General features: G+C 39.5%; 1 protein-coding gene across 4 annotated transcripts in view; it reads left to right on the top strand.

The window, feature by feature from the left end:
* Positions 1-17,626, top strand: part of ATP2B1 (ATPase plasma membrane Ca2+ transporting 1) — a 105,332-nt gene that overhangs the window by 68,471 nt on the left and 19,235 nt on the right. For all 4 annotated transcript variants that reach the window (XM_038756026.1, XM_038756024.1, XM_038756025.1 and 1 more), the window contains exons 4-12: positions 299-553; positions 635-760; positions 6,343-6,483; positions 7,020-7,058; positions 7,920-8,081; positions 9,003-9,217; positions 10,728-10,970; positions 13,314-13,555; positions 15,518-15,755. In XM_038756026.1, coding sequence (XP_038611954.1) covers positions 299-553; positions 635-760; positions 6,343-6,483; positions 7,020-7,058; positions 7,920-8,081; positions 9,003-9,217; positions 10,728-10,970; positions 13,314-13,555; positions 15,518-15,755 — 1,661 coding nt within the window. The remainder of the gene's footprint in view (positions 1-298; positions 554-634; positions 761-6,342; positions 6,484-7,019; positions 7,059-7,919; positions 8,082-9,002; positions 9,218-10,727; positions 10,971-13,313; positions 13,556-15,517; positions 15,756-17,626) is intronic.

Raw genomic sequence — 17,626 nt, 5'->3', positions numbered from 1 at the left:
AGCAGTGTGGCCCAGTGGAAAGAGCAGGGGCTTGGGAGTCAGAAGACCTGAGTTCTAATCTCAGCTCTGCCACTCATGTGCTGTATAACCTTGGGCAGGTCTCTGTGCCTCAGTTACCTCATCTGTAAAGTGGGGTTTAAGATTGTGAGTCCCATGTGGGACCGATTATCTTGCATCGGCCCCAGTGCTTAGAATAGTGCCTGGCATGTAGTAAGGACTTAACAGATACTGTAAAAAAAACCCAAAAAACCCCAAACCTGAGACCCTATTTATAAAAATTTGCTTTCATTTCAAATAGCATGTGGAGATGTCTCTGTTGGAGAAGAAGAAGATGAAAGTGAAACTGGGTGGATCGAAGGAGCCGCCATTCTGCTGTCAGTAGTGTGTGTGGTCTTAGTAACCGCTTTCAATGACTGGAGTAAGGAGAAACAGTTCAGAGGTTTGCAAAGTCGCATTGAACAAGAACAGAAATTCACAGTCATTCGAGGTGGTCAAGTTATCCAGATTCCAGTGGCTGACATTACTGTTGGGGATATTGCTCAGGTGAAATACGGTAGGTATCCATGCAACGATATAAATCTGCCACTATCGATCCAGTTGTTGTCTTGTTAACATTTCACCTCTTTAATTTTAGGTGATCTTCTACCAGCTGATGGTATACTTATTCAAGGAAATGATCTTAAAATTGATGAAAGCTCTTTAACTGGAGAATCCGATCATGTGAAGAAGAATTCAGATAAAGATCCACTACTTTTATCAGGTGTGAATTTTCATTTTTTCAAACTGTCAAAATTTAGGAATTTAACTTTGGCCGTGACCAAGATAAAACATTTCTTTAAAATTGAATGCCACCTCATCCATTTTTCCTCCTCGGAGTTTGTATTTTGGTGGCAGTTGCCTCTGAAGCAGTGTCTTTATCCTATTTTGTACCTTTCAATCTCACAGCATTGGGAAATGTAGCCCCAGGAATATTTTGTGTGTGTGTGTAATATATATTTAATTCAAAAATGTTAGTGGATTACAGGATGTCTCTAGCCCTGCTTTTTAGATATCAGAGAGCCACATCATCATCATCGACAACAAAAAAGTTTCGATTGGACATCTATAATTTGAGAGACACTGTAATCACTGGGGAATAAAGAAAATTGGAATTAAAACTGTCTCCACTCTCCAGTGAGCTCATGATCCAGAGGGCAAGGAAATCATAGAAATAATTAACAATTTGACAGTAAACATTTAAACAAGTGCTCCTTATCTAGATTGCTCAGAGCAGTGTAGCATTCCTCTCCCTCGTCTGACTCGCTTCCCCCGCCCCAGTCCAATAACCTGAAAAATCAGCTGTGTTCTGAGATTGATTCAGTTGCCTCTGAAGAAAGGAAGAAAACCTTAAAGTTCTTGGGCTTCCTATGCCCAGCTGCAACTCCCCTCACCACCCCCATCCTTCACCAAGGCTTCCTTTTTGTGGCAGAGGATGAGGGGCAGCCAGAGCCAAGGTATATGGACATAGACTTTTCCCTTCCAGGTTTGTATTAATATCAGAATCCTGTTAATAACTGTGCAATATCTTTCATTCAAGTTATTCTTAACAATAATGTGGTATGTGTTAAGGACTTACTATGTGCCAAGCACTGTACTAAGGACTGGCGTAGATGTAATATGAACAGATCAGCTACTATCCCTGTCCCACGTGGGACTCGTGGTCTAAGGGGAAAAAGAGAAACATCCCCATTTTTACATATGAGAAGTCTGAGGCACAGAGATGTTAAAATGACACAGCAAGCAAGAGTTGTGATTAGAATCCAGGGCTCCTGATTCCAAGTCTTTGCACTGGGCCACACGTCTTGGTTTTCCTCAATCCTTTTGGAGCATGTTAGCACTTGAGTACCATATTATGCTTTTTTTTCCAGTTATAATGAAGTACACTAAACACTTGGTTATCTCTAGACTGTAAGCTCATTTTGGGCAGGGAATGTGTCCATTTATTGTTATACTGTACTCTCCCAAGCACTAAGTATAGTGTTCTCCACACAATAAGGGCTCAAAAATCTGATTGCCTGATTGTCTTGGACGACGGGGAGTTTAAACAAATTTCAGTATGTTTCAGTTTCCCTCTGTTGGGTGTTTCCATGGAGCTTTCTACAGAAGTGACTAGGGGATAACTAGTAGTTCTATCTTGACATGGTCTATCTTGATGTGGTCTGTTGATATGATTCATAAACTGTCACTGTAATACCTATGCAGCAGCAGTGTTGTGCATATAATAATAATAATAATAATGATGGTATTTGTTAAGCACTTACTATGTGCCAAGCACTATTCTAAGCGCTGGGGGATACAAGGTGATCAGGTTGTCCCACATGGGGCTCACAGTCTTAATCCCCATTTTACAGATGAGGGAACTGAGCACAGAGAAGTTAAGTGACTTGCCTAAAGTCACACAGCTGACAATTGGCAGAGTTGGGATTTGAACCCATGACGTCTGACTCCAGAGTCTGGGCTGTTTCCACTGAGCCATGCTGCTTCCCATAATAAGGTGTCTGTAGTCATAAAATGAAAAAAAAAAAGGCTCAGTCCATCATTGTCAGTCAGTCAATGGTATTTATTGAGCGGTTACTGTCAGAGCACTGTTGCAAGTGATTGGGAGAGTACAGTACAGCAGAATTAGCAGAAATGTTCCCTGCCCATAATGAGCTTGCAGTCCATACAGAGCTGGTTTTCTCATAGAGATATTATCGTAAATGGAAAATTGGTTTCCAAATGATATCCCCATCTAGACTGTAAGCTCTTTGTGGGCAGGGAATGTGTCTGCTTATTGTAGTATTCTCCCAAGCGCACAGGACAATGCTCTGCACACAGTAAGTGATCAATAAGTATGATTGAATGAATGAATAATAAGTGGTTGCCCATCCACCTCCATCAAATAAAACCTCCTTTCCATCAACTTTAAGGCACTCAGTCAGCTCTCCCCTGTCCCCTCTTACCTCACTAATCTTCTTTTACAACCTAGCTTGCACTTGGCTCCCCCAACACTAACCTGCTCACTGGACCTCTCCGTCTCATCTGTCACACCACAACCCCATTGCTCGTGTCCTCCCTCTAGCCTGGAAGTCCCTCCGTCTTTGTAGATGACAGGCCACCACTATCCCCACCCTCAAAGCCTTATTAAAATCACACTTCATCCAAGAGGCCTTTTCTGACTATGCCATTATTTCCCCAGATATTTGTCCTCACTTCTGCATCATATATGTACTTGTACTTGTACTTCCCAAGCGCTTAGTACAGTTCTCTGCCCACAGTAAGCACTCAGTAAATACGATTGATTGATTGATTGATTGATCGTATATACCTCGTGAGGTCTGTAATGACTTTAATCCTCCACCCCAGGCCCACAGCCCTTAGGTACATATCCTATATTCTGCCAATTCCCCGGCCTGTAATTTAGTTTAATGTCTGTCTCTTCTCAATATATCGTAAGCTCTTTGAGGGCAGGACTCCTGTCTACCAACGCTATTGTATTTTATACTCTCTCAAGTGCTGATTTTCACCCTAATTAGCTTGTATCTACACAAGTGATTAATATGATAAGTTGATTTATTAAGCAGAATTCATTGGTACTAATAGTAGTAATAGTACAGATTAAGCACTACTGTGTGCGGAGCACTGTATTAAGTAGTGGGAGAAAATACACAGAAATGTTGCCTGTTCCTTTTCAAGAAAGTAGATATTGAAAGGAACAAGAGATAAATAAAGTAAAGCCAAGAGAAGAAACCAAAGGTTTGGATAACCCACATTGAGTAATCAACATCCAAGTAATCCAGAATTGATTTTTGTATAACTATTAAATATTTGAAGACACTGGTGATGGTAGCTAGAATAAGTTTTCATTTTCTCTTCCGAAATTGTCACTGTGCTTCCCATTTATCTTCCCTTCAGTTCTAAGGAAGTTTCATGGTAAGCGACATGATTTCTTACACCGAGACATCCCAAAGCTCTTTAGATGTAAATTATTAACAAAGAGAAATGTTTGTGTTAGATCTGAGTATTTTTGACTTGTTTCTATCGTTATTATTGCTGCTAAAAATAATTTACTTAGCAGTTGAGTTAGTTCACCAAATACCACTTCATTGTTTGAGGTAGGAGCAATTAGAATAGAGTCTTATTATCATTAAAATTAAATACAGCTACTTGCATCTACAGTTTTTACTTCTTAGACCTCTTATGTTGCAGAAAAATATATATTTTGTAAATCATTTCAATACTTGTGATTTATTTAAAGGGAGATGGCTTGGATTAAATAGTCTGACTCATTTAATGAAGTGAATTTATTTTGTGAACATTTGTACCGATTTTTTACATTCCACGTGGTTTTAATGTATTCTGTAATGATTTCTAAAGTTACAGGTTTAAAATAAAACTTTACTTCTTAATCAGTCTTTATAAACTGCTATGAAATAGGGGCAGGATTGATTGGGTTTATTCTGTGCAATATCTAATTCATTCATTCAGTCGTATTTATCGAGTGCTTACTGTGTGCAGAGCACTGTACTAAGCGCTTGGAAAGTACAAGTTGACAACATATAGAGATGGTCCTTACCCAACAACGGGCTCACAGTCTAGAAAGGTCAGTCAATCAGGGATATTTATTGAGTTCTTACCATGTGGGACAGTAGGGTTGGTGCCCATGATTCCTGCCTTCAAGGAGGTTACAGTGTAGGGTCATGTGAAATCATTTTTGATGAGTGATAATCTTTGTATATTTAAAATGAATCATCAGTCATAATGAGATTATCGATTTGAAAAATGGCTAAAGAAAGATTCCATCTGGTTATTTGCCGTAAAAGCGATGGAAGACAGTTTTCCTCTGTACTCTGCCCGGCGGTCAATGCGGTGGCCCTACTCCTTCAGTACAGTCCTGCCACCTACGGGCTGACCAAAATGCCCATTTTTGCTGGCCAGTCCCCATTTGCATCCAACTCCTAGAGAGCATCTATCCATGTTTTGCCTCCTCTCGTTATTAGAAGGCTTTGGGTTTGCTCTCCGTGCCAGTTTCAGGGAATGTTAGGAATCACCAATTGTCCTTACTGGAGGGAGTCAAACTCTTCTCTTCCTGTTCATGGGTTGGGGTCCTGCTTAGCTTTGGGGCCACTCAGCTCCTCTAATGCCAACCTACTTACTGTACCTCAGTTTCGTCTATCTTACCTCTGACCTCTCGCCTGTGTCCTGCCTCTGGCCTGGAACATCCTCCCTCTTCATATCTAGTAGGCCATCCCTCTCCCCATCTTCAAAGCCATATTAAAAGCACTTCTCCTCCAAGAGGTCTTTCCCCAACTAGGCTCTCATTTCCTCTTCTCCCACTCCCTTCTGTGTCACCTTTGCACTTGGTTTTTCACCCGTTCTTCACCCCTCCCTTAGCCCCACTGCACATCTGTACAGATCTGTAATTTAATTATATTAATGTCTTTAATCCCCCTCTAGACTGTGAGCTCACTGTGGGCAGGGAACGTGCTACCAACTCTGTTACATTGTGCTCTCCCAAGCGTTTAGTACAGTGCCCTGCACACAGTAAGCGCTCAATAAATACCATTGATGGATGGATGGCTAGGCCCCCTTTTGCCAGGTGAATACCTATCCAGTGCCTGCTGGCTCACTCTGATTCAAGTTGGCCCCTTGAGCAGTAAATTGCTTTCTCAGAATCCTCTGTTTTGCTTGGTGTCTCTCCTAACAAATACTTTTCTTTAAAACATGTTTTTGGAATGTGTGTATAAAGCAGAGGTGCATTTTTGACAAACCCCATTTTAAGGAGAACTCATGCTTCAGTCCAAATGCCTTGAATGGAACAATACACTTGTATGTAGCCATTTCTTCAGACTTTGCAACTGTTATTTCCAAATGGACATGTGTTGTCAGAAGATTTCTTAATGCCCTAACCGTGTTCTATCCAAAGCAACGTAAAAGCATGTGTTCTGGGAAGATCTGGGTATATCTATTTTGTGTACAGTGCTCTGCACACAGTAAGCGCTCAATAAATACTATTGATGTAACAAGGTTATATTTAGTATACACAAGAATTAGAAATTACATGGAATATCACTGAGAGATATTTTGTCCATTCTGAAGAGGCCACCTATTAATCCTGTGTTATATCTCTAGCATAACTATCTTCTATTTTCTGAAGTACAAAAACTTTCTTTACCATAAGTTGCTTTCAGGAGCATATCTTTGCGTATGCATTCATTTGTAACAAAGAAATGCAACTTCTGTTTTAATAATGATAATTCTATTTAAGATCATGCATATAATACCTAATTTACCGAGTGGAAGCTAATTTGTTGTCGTTTACAGGTACCCATGTGATGGAAGGCTCTGGAAGAATGGTAGTAACTGCTGTAGGTGTGAATTCTCAAACTGGAATTATCTTTACATTACTCGGGGCTGGGAATGAAGAAGACGAGAAAAAAGATGAAAAGAAAAAAGAAAAGAAAAGTAAGTGCAATATCATAGATTGCCTTTGAGTCAATATTTGGAGTATAGAGCAACAGATTATGGAAAAAAATATTTTAAAATAAACTTGTCCTGTGTAAAGAATTGGTATGTATAAATAGTAAATACTCTCCAGAGAACATCTAGAGCCCCCCAAATATGGTTTTGTTTATTTACAGTTTCACAAAACCGAAAAGAACTAAACTTAGTCAAGAAATGGTAAAGGACGGGAACCTAAGAGTTCAAAGAGCTCCTCAATTCTTCTTTCTCAGGAATCTGTACAGCTCAAAGGAGCGTTAGGTTATGCCTTCGTCTGCCTTGGCCTTCTACACTTAGTAGGCTTAACAAGATTTCGTGTAATCAAAGAGAAAATAATAAGGCTGACACTTAACCAAGTTTCATGTAATCAAAGAAAAAATAATAAGGCTGACATGATGGAGTTAAGTTTTGGAAAGAACAAGCTAAATTTGAACCACCGTTATATAATGTGCAGAAATATGCTGGTTTGGGAAAAAAAATTATTTGTTTTGTCTCTGCAGATAAAAAACAAGATGGAGCTGTAGAGAACCGCAACAAAGGTAAATGCAAGGAATGTACTACTACAAAGCAGATTCCTCCTAACTTAGTAATGCAAAAATGCACTTATGAAGGAAAGATAAACTTATCTGCCATCATTTCTGCTGCTTTCTTTTCAACATTCCTCATTCAGATATAAAATCTCGAAAAAGTTTTACAGAGCCATATAAATTCCTTGAATTGCCAGTGTCTTTATGTGGGAATTAAGAGCTCAGGAAAAGCTGTGATAAGGACTACCATCCCTTCCTTGGGATTTAGTTGCTCTGGCAAGTGACTATTTACAAGACTAGATAAGTAATTCTGGAACTGCAGAAATGCCCATTGTTTTTGTCCAGAACAGACAAAATCTATACTTCTCTTCCTGCCCTTAGCCCTTCACTCTCTCTATCTTTATCTTCTTGATTAATTCCTCCTCTTTCCTAACTACTCTCCTCTCCGACTACTCCTGTGTAGCTAAGAAACTCAGTTCATGCACAGTAAAATCGGAGCCTGGAGTGTAAAGCAATCTATTCTGGAGTGATTGTCTTTTTACTTTTAAAGATCTAAGATAAACTTCACAGTATTATTAATAATGAATAACTTCCAGCTCCCAAGGATTTAAGCCTTTCTTAATGATTTTTCAGGGTGTTTCAAAATAAGCCCTTATAGATCCGTGATATCAACTAAAATGTATTTATTGAACTCCTGCTGTATACAGAACACTGTACTGAGCGCTTGGGATAGTACAATAAATGTAGGTGTCATGGTCACTATAAAAGCTGTACTAATTTAGAAATAAATTCACCTAACATTTCAATCATACAAGGCTGGAACTTGCATGCTCTTTTCAGGGTAGCTAAAGGCAAATATCCTTTTACATTTAGCAAAAGCCCAAGATGGTGCCGCCATGGAAATGCAGCCTCTGAAGAGTGAAGACGGTGGAGACGGTGATGAAAAAGACAAAAAGAAAGCAAATTTGCCAAAGAAAGAAAAATCAGTTTTACAAGGGAAACTTACAAAGTTAGCGGTTCAGATTGGCAAAGCAGGTATGGCAGTTAATTTTTTTTTAATTTTTTAACCGGTTTGGGAATTGTTTTTATGCAGTTCTTAAATTTGTACTTAATGCCTGGAAGTAGTATTATTATATTAAAATACAGATAAAATTCATATAAAGCAAAAGAAACTGTTGCTTGTTTTACCAGAAATTTTCTTCTCTTCATTTGACCGGTTACCTGTGAAATAATGTATCAGTGCATTTTGTATATGAGAAGCAGTCAAAGCAGTGTCAGAAGAAAGTGTTTACTGATCACTCACTATGGTGCACAGCTCTTATTTAGGTGACATGGGGTTACCTAATCAACCAATCAATGGTATTTATTGAACACTTACTATGTGCAGAGCACTGTTGTAAGAGCCTGGGGGAGTACAATACAATGGAATCAGCAGACACATTCCCTGCCCATAACAAGCTTGGAGTCGGCTCTTGGAGGGTACGATCCGATAATGAAACGAAACAAATGGACTTTTCCGTCAGATGATTATTCAACTATATATGTCATCAATCAATAGTAGTTATTGAGTGCTTACTGTGTGCAGAGCATTTTATGAAGGGCTTGGGGGAGTATAATAGAGTTGGTAGGCACAGTCTGTGCCATGAAGGAGCTCACAATCTAGCACCAATAATTACAAGCACAAATTTGGAGGAGGAGGAGGAGTGTTAGAATTGATTTGGAGAATTGACAAAGCCAGGTCAAGACTCAGATATGTGTAGCAAATTTCAAATTGATTAGTTCTGATTAAATTCAATCTTCATTTTGGCCAATTTTCCTTTATGCTGTTCGATCAAATGTTTTATGACTATGATTAGAAGTAAATAGCCGTAAACTGTCATTGGCTGCATTTTTTGAGTACATTTTTAAGTGCCCGGGTTCTTTAATAGTGAAACTCTTTCCCTTCTCCTACGAAAGGCCTATTGATGTCTGCAATCACAGTGATCATTCTTGTATTATATTTTGTAATTGATACCTTCTGGATACAAAAGCGCCCATGGCTTGCTGAGTGCACACCGATTTATATACAATATTTTGTCAAGTTCTTTATTATCGGAGTGACAGTCCTGGTGGTGGCAGTGCCGGAAGGTCTTCCTCTTGCAGTCACTATCTCACTTGCGTACTCTGTAAAGGTAAGAGATAAAATAGTATGGTGAAACAAATATATTTGCTCTAAGAAAATGGTTTACAGTGCGATACATCAATAGGTGTCTCACTCTTTCAGGCATTCCGAAAGGAGATTTATGTGTGTTCAAAAATGAGTTTTCCTTCACAAGTAATTTTGATATGTAGACTTGGACTGTCTCCATTTCCCTACTTGAAAAAACTTTTAGTTAATAGTGACAGCCCCATAGGGAAATACAAAGTGGTATTACTGTTTGAGATCGATGGTTTAGATCCAGAAGTGGCTCTTGGCTGTTCAGAGTTTCACCCTCCTTGATATCTATAGAATCTCTCTTTGTTAGGAGAGGACCTTTATTTCCTTTTTCCTTAAGATTTTTCGAGATCACGTATAATCATATGAAGCTTGAGTTAACTGCAATTCTGGAGATAACTTTGCTAGTGCTCTTTTTTTCCTGCTGTTGGCTGTAAGCAGTAATTCAATTGGGGTATCTAGCACATAGGCGACAAGCATTGTACTAGATGCTTGGGAATGTATAATAAAAATCACCAATGCGGTCACTGTCCTCAGAACTTTAAGAGTAGTGATGAGGACTGAGCAAATCTACCCCTTCCCAAAAATCACTTCAGTTGTATATTCAGAAATGAAATATATGGAAAGGCTTCTTGCCTAAATTTCCATTTGCTTTTTATCTTGGTTTGATTACGAATACTTTAAGTTGAGAATGCTGCTTTGATAGCTAGATTTTAGTGTGGTGATGGAAGATTAGGACTTGCTAAATTTATAAATCTCAGAAATCAACACATAGAAGCTACTTTGCACAACAGAGTTGGTGCCCTATTTTGTAGTAATGTTCAGTTACATGTCCCCAACATCAACACATATTGAAAACCCTCAAATTGTATAACTCAGTAGCAAGGAGCATGCCTTAAAAAATGAATCAGAAAGTATACTATTCAGGGTTCATCCAGTGTCTGAGTATTTTCATTCACCATCCAGATTTTCCCTTTTTTCTGAATGGAAGCTTTGAACTTATCGTTTTAGTTCATTGCAGTTCTTCTTAATTTCCAGCTCATCTCTCATCAACTTTAATTGTTCCCTCTGCATGACAGTAGAAAAGTCTATTTGTTGAACCTGTTTCTATCAATATACATGTGTACATTTATATTCAGTAGTGAGTTGAGGGGAAGGAGAGAAGGGAGTAAGAGAATAGAGGAAATTAGGAAGAGAGCCCTAAAGAATGCGACACAAGTCATGATTTAAAAGAGGGGAACAATGTGGCTTGTGAGAAGAAAGGCTTGTTTGGTAATTTTGTTTCACTTTTTCTTAGAAACACATACCATGACTACAGGGCAGATAGCTTAATGCTCTTTAGGCATGCCTCAAAATTAAAACTTCTACCCATTAAATAATCTACAAATACGATCTTTGGCCGTAAAGTTACCTGGAATTAATAAAGCTTACTGAGATTTTTCTCGATAGTAGCTAAGCATTTTCTTTGTTCTCTTGTTGTACTTTAGAAAATGATGAAAGATAATAACTTGGTAAGACATTTGGATGCTTGCGAGACAATGGGAAATGCCACAGCAATTTGCTCAGATAAAACTGGAACGCTGACCATGAACAGAATGACGGTAGTTCAAGCTTTCATAAATGAAAAACATTATAAAAAGATTCCTGAGCCAGAAGATATTCCTGCGGCCACTTTGTCCTGTCTTGTAACAGGAATTTCTGTGAACTGTGCTTATACTTCAAAAATATTGGTAAGTTTTTTCATCTATAAAGCTACTGTCTAACTTAAAATAGTGGAATTTGAGGCAAGCTTAGTAACAGGGGTGTATATTTAATAGTTGATAAAGAAAGATCTCTAAAATAGGAATCAGATTTCAGTCAGCCTCAGAGTAATGGCAGGATATGATGCTGGTATTTTGTTTTTGGACTTGAAAAGTGAGCCTGTTGTTTCTGACATTAAAAGTCTTAGTGGGGTTGCTTTTTCTCTTAGTGGTGATGGAGAATCATTTTGTCAGTGGCATCTGAGGGCCTACCTTATGCAGATTACTGGGCTATGTGCTTGAGAGAATATACTAGAGTTAGTAGACATGATCCCTGATTGCGAGGAATTTAAAATGTAGCAGAGAAAAACAGACACTAAAGTAACTTACCATTTGGAGGAAGAAGGGAAATGGGATAAATGCACAAATTAGTGCTTAAGAAGCAGGATATATAAAATAAGTACATAAAGTGAAGCAGCATGGTCTAATGGAAAGAGCACAGGCCTGGGAGAAAGAGGATCTGAGTTTTAATCCCAGCTCCGCCACTTGTCAGCTGTGTGATCTTGGGCAAGTCACTTCTTTGTGCTTCAATTAAGTCAGCTGTAAAATGAGGTTTAAGGCTGTGAATCCCATGTAGGATATGTTCTCTGTCTAATCTGATTAATTCGCTCATTCGCTCTCACAGCTTCAACTATCATCTCTACGCTGATGACACCCAAATCTACATCTCTGCCCCTGCTCTCTCTCCCTCCCTCCAGGCCCGTATCTCCTCCTGCCTTCAGGACATCCAGATGGAGATGGATGTCTGCCTGCCATCTAAAACCCAATTATGTCCAAGGCTGAACTCCTTATCTTCCCTCCCAAACCCTGCCCTCTCCCTGACTTTCCCATCACTGTAGACGGCACTACCATCCTTCCCGTCTCACAAGCCTGCAACCTTGGTGTCGTCCTCGACGCCTCTCTCATTCACCCCACACATCCAATCCGTCACCAAAACCTGCCAGTCTCACCTCCACAACATCGCCAAGATCTGCCCTTTCCTTTCCATCCAAACCGCTACCCTGCTGGTTCAATCCCTCATCCTATCCCGACTGGATTACTGCATCAGCCTCCTCTCTGATCTCTCATCCTCCTGTCTCTCCCCACTTCAGTCTATACTTCACACTGCTGCCCGGATTATCTCTGTACAGAAACGCTCTGGGCATGTTATTCCCCTCCTCAGAAATCTCCAGTGGCTGCCTGTCAACCTACGCATCGGGCAAAAACTCCTCACTCTCGACTTCAAGGCCGTCCATCACCTCGTCCCCTCCTACCTCACCTCCCTTCTCTCCTTCTCCAGCCGAGCCCGCACCCTCCGCTCCTCTGCTGCTAACCTCCTCACTGAACCTCGTTCTCGCCTGTCCCGCCGTCGACCCCCCAGCCCACGTCCTCCCCCTGGCCTGGAATGCCCTCCCTCTGCCCATCCGCCAAGCTAGCTCTCTTCCTCCCTTCAAAGCCCTACTGAGAGCTCACCTCCTCCAGGAAGCCTTTCCAGACTGAGCCCCCTTTTTCCTCTCCTCCTCCCCATCCCCCCGCCCTATCTCCTTCCCCTCCCCACAGCACTTGTATATATTTGTACAGATGTATTACTCTGTTTTACTTGTACACATTTACTATTGTATTCATTTTGTTAAAGATGTGCATATATCTATAATTCTATTTGTTCTGACGATTTTGACACCTGTCTACATGTTCTGTTTTGTTGTCTGTCTCCCCCTTCTAGACTGTGAGCCCATTGTTGGGTAGGGACCATCTCTATATGTTGCCGACTTGTACTCCCCAAGCGCTTAGTACAGTGCTCTGCACACAGTAAGCGCTCAATAAATGCGATTGAATTAATTAATTAATTGTGTCTACCCTAGCACTAGTACAGTGGCTGACACAGTAAACACCAAAAAAATACCATTTAAAAAATGACATGGGAGGTTCTGAAATAGTAAGAGCACTTAGAAGTTCTTTGTTAGAAACCTTCACCACTGACAACCTAGTTCCTGTTGGCAAGATCCTGGAAAATGAAATACGTTAAGTCAAAGGCAAAGTAGTTTTTTAAAAATTTAGCAAATTAAGATCTTTTTCAAGTACTAATTTTGTATTTTGCAAACAAATGTTAGTTTAAATGACAGCAGTAACTTTTGAATCACACAGTCCAATGTACTTTCTTGCTGTACTTGTATTTGATGGTTAATTTTTGAATAAGGATATCTTTTAAACATTGGTTAATCCTATTTAATATGGAAACTTGATCCTCTAATAAAATAAAATGTGATTGCAGTACAATAAATTTTTCTTCTGCAGCCTCCCGAGAAAGAAGGTGGATTACCCCGTCATGTTGGCAATAAAACTGAATGTGCCTTGCTCGGATTGCTTCTGGATTTAAAACGGGATTATCAAGATGTAAGAAATGAAATACCAGAAGAGGCATTGTACAAAGTATACACCTTCAATTCGGTTAGAAAATCAATGAGTACTGTGTTGAAAAATTCAGATGGCAGCTTCCGGATATTCAGCAAAGGGGCATCTGAGATCATTCTCAAAAAGTAAGGCTATTTTAATGCTTGGGTGAATAGCAAACTGATTTTTATTCCATTTGGTTTCGGTAATACATCCATTTATTTATCATATAAATAATAGTTAATATTAAGAGTTTTTATAATAGGTGATTTGTGGTCTGTTTCAAATTATTTCATAAATTTGTCTTATGTTTCTTGCTTGGCTGCTTGGCTTCTTCTTAGCTGCTATATCCCTCTTTAAGTTGGTTGGACAAAGGAAATCTAGATTTTAATTAAGTGTTTTGAGGTTAAATTACTGTTTGTACCCATTGATTTTTCTGACTTCACAGTATTTAAAGTTCTTCTAATAAAAATGTGCTTAGAGTTTTAAAACCATATCTTTGAAACAATTCTTTGGTAACTCTACCTTAATGGGAAGTGTCTCATTAATCGTATGCTGTACGTAGAGATTTTTGAAGGTGTTTTAGGGGTTCAAAGCTAATTTCCCAGTCCCCCTTTTTAGAAAATGAGCAGAAGCTTAGTTCCTTTACATTGCTTATATTTGTCATCTAGTTTTCCTTGATTTGTAAGTGTTGTTGTCATTTGAGTTGTGGAGTCCCAGGAAAACACATTGTCATGAATATTTGGAGCATTTAAAATCCAATTTTTAACTTCTGTTCATCATTTTAGATATTTCAACTTTCATAAAAGAATACTATATTTGTGAGATCTCCAATAATCCCTACCAGCCTTCTGCTCTGTGCACCGAAGTGCTTGAACTATTGTAGTGTGCTTTTATATTTATTCATTTGGTTAATATTTGGTCTTGAAACTAAAATTTTAAAAAGCGGTTTAGCTGCTACTCCTATTTTAGATTAAGCTTACGGAATGTGCTTTTTTATCTTTTTTGGAATGTGATCACCAGAGATTCTGATTTTAGGCAAATTCAAATTTAATCCTTTAATCTAAAATATTTATGGAGTACCTACTGTGATACAGAGTTCTGCACTGTACACTTTGGAGCATTTGAGAAGCAGCGTGGCTCAGTGGAAAGGGCATGGGCTTTGGAGTTAGAGGTCATGAGTTCAAATCCAGGCTCCGCCAATTGTCAGCTGTGTGACTTTGGGCAAGTCACTTAACTTCTCTGTGCCTGTTACCTCATCTGTAAAATGGGAATGAAGACTGTGAGCCCTTCGTGGGACAACCTGATCACCTTGTAACCTCCCCAGCACTTAGAACAGTGCTTTGCACAGAGTAAGCACTTAATAAATGCCATCATTATTATTATGATTATTATTATCCAGTGGAACTTGGAAGCATGGTCTCTGCCTTCAAGGAGTTGGGGAGTAAGTTACCGAAAAGAGGAAGTAATAGACTCTAAAGGTAGACACCTATACACTAGATTTCTTTCTACAAAAGTGAGTTTATAGCTCCAGGGTCAGGTACCAAGAAAATGAAAGCACTTGTGAAATGTTTACAGAAATTATCTGTCAGGGAACTAAAGATCTGGAGTGGAATTGTTGTCCTAATGATGCATAACCTTAAAGTGCTTTTCCCTGAAGAAAAGAAAAAGTTACAGGTCAAAGGGTTGTACAGATGGCTTCATTTTACTGTGTAGAGTAAAATAAACTGTAAGCTCGTTGTGGGCATGGATGGTGTGTACCAACTCTGCTGTACTGTACTCTCTCAAGTCCTAAGCACAGTGTGTTGCACACAGTAAGCATTCAGTCAAATACTGTTGATTGATAGAGATAGGAAAAAATGAATTTTTATCATTCATTTTAATGAAAGAAATTTGAAAGAGAAGACTGAGGTTTAGGGTGTGTGCTTCCCTACTATAGCATCGGGGAAAAAGGCTACCAACTTTTTCCATTTCCTAAGCATAAGAACACAATTGAAATACTTAAGTGGAGTTACATTTTTTGCAAATCAGTTTTATGTTTAGCATATTTTGTTGAACATTTTGAAAGAACCGATATCCTTATCTGTATCCTACGTTTCTTTTTCTAGGTGCTTTAAAATCTTGAGCGCTAATGGTGAAGCAAAGGTATTCAGACCAAGAGATCGTGATGATATTGTAAAAACTGTAATTGAACCTATGGCATCAGAAGGATTAAGAACTATATGTCTTGCATACAGAGATTTCCCAGCAGGAGAACCTGAGCCAGAGTGGGATAATGAAAATGATATTGTCACTGGTCTTACGTGTATTGCTGTAGTGGGCATTGAGGATCCTGTAAGACCTGAGGTAGGAAACTCTTTTGTTCTTTATTTATTTATTTATGTATTTTACTTGTACATATCTATTCTAGTTATTTTATTTTGTTAGTATGTCTGGTTTTGTTCTCCATCTCCCCCTTTTAGACTGTGAGCCCACTGTTGGATAGGGACTGTCTCTATATGTTGCCAACTTGTACTTCCCAAGCGCTTAGTACAGTGCTCTGCACACAGTAAGCGCTCAATAAATACGATTGATGGAATGATTGATTCTTCCATGTGTTTTTCTCAAAGCCAGAGTGTCAGTCCCACTCGTGTTGATCGTGGGCCTGTGAAATATTATGTTGCTATAGTTTTGTAAAGCAGCATATTACAAATGCTTCATAAAGCGATTAACCATCTAGCACGTTTATGAAATTCTCTTGTGCCGTACTCATCCAAGCACTCGTGTACAGTGCTCTGTGCATAGTAAGTGTTCAGTAAATACCAGCAGTCCATAGAAAAAAGGGGAATGAAAATGGAAAAAATAGAACTTTCTATCTACTGCAGCTTCCATGTTGACAGAAATTCTGTGGGGCAAGAGAGAGTGGTATGAGATTTGGAGAAGGGGAGGAGGAAATTGGCAGAGAGAGCCATGAAGAGTCAGAATTCCCTCTCTCCCAACCTTTCTCTCAGCCCGCCAACCCTAATGATCTCCGTAGGAGACAACAGAGGGAGAGGAAGTGTCAACTGTTGCTGCAGCTGTTGTCTCCTACGGAGATCATTAGGGTTGGCGGGCTGAGAGAAAGGCTCTATTAACAGTATTAACCCCCATTTTACAGATGAGGTAACCTGAGGTCTTTCAGACTTTCCTCAGCCAGTACATGCGAAAAGTTTTAAATTTTGTAAACTAATACCTGTAACCTCCAGTTTCATTTTATGATGGCCTTCCTAGCTAAAGTGTCTCTCTGCCTTCATGTAGCAACATGAAATTAACCCCAACCCGCGACTAGACACAGTTGACATTGAATTTGTCTTTCCTGGCCTCATAACTTATTTATGGACCTTTTTGTCCTCCCCAGGGATATCAATGTCTCCAGAGGGTCATGAACCATCCGTAAATTCATGCACTGTCTGTAAAAATGAGCTAAAATTAGTTGTGGGTGGATGTAAAGCCCATAAAAGAATTTGTATTTCGATAAATACTCTGGGTTGGTGGCAGGAACCTCTCAGTGACGTCATTGCCACTGCCTCCTCGTCTAAAGTGACGGCTGTTTGTCTGTCAGTGTGGTCAAGTGTGGAGAATGGTTTTTACTGAATTCTTCATGGGTCCAGGCTGCTGCTCCCATGTGAACCGCCACCCCCAAGCCCTCTCAGCACCTGCGCTCTGCTGGTTTTTGTCAGTCAGTGAAAAACTTTGAAAGTCAGAACTTTAAAGTCATGCTGCTTGTAAAAATCATGAGGAGCAGCTCCATTCCATGCAGGTTTTCTTTATTAAAACGATATAAAATATTTTACAAGGTAACATAATTTAAGATGCTATAAATAGTCTAGAAAGAATGTAGAATTTAAGACAATAGCGGTGGTATTTGTTAAGGCCTTACTATGTGCCCGAGCACTGTCCTCAGTAGGTACAATATAAGCAGATTGGACGCAGTCCATGCCCCATATGGGGCTCACAGTCTTAAGTGGGAGGCTGAACAGGTCATTTAATTCCCATTTTACAGATGAGGCGTAGAGAAGTTAAGTGACTTGCCCAAAGTCACACAGCAGGCAAGTGATAGAGGCAGGATTAAAACGCAGGAACTCCCGGCCCCACGCTCTTTTCCAGTTGGCCACGCTGTTTCTTAAAAATAGGGCATCTCATCTGTTTTCTTAAGTCCGACTCGAAGGATGAGGTCCAGATCTCAGGATAGTATGTCT

Source organism: Tachyglossus aculeatus, chromosome 14 (assembly GCF_015852505.1).
Source record: "Tachyglossus aculeatus isolate mTacAcu1 chromosome 14, mTacAcu1.pri, whole genome shotgun sequence".
NCBI classification, from domain to species: domain Eukaryota; kingdom Metazoa; phylum Chordata; class Mammalia; order Monotremata; family Tachyglossidae; genus Tachyglossus; species Tachyglossus aculeatus.
Note: the sequence above shows the minus strand (reverse complement) of the source record. Positions and strands in the feature narration are given on the sequence as shown.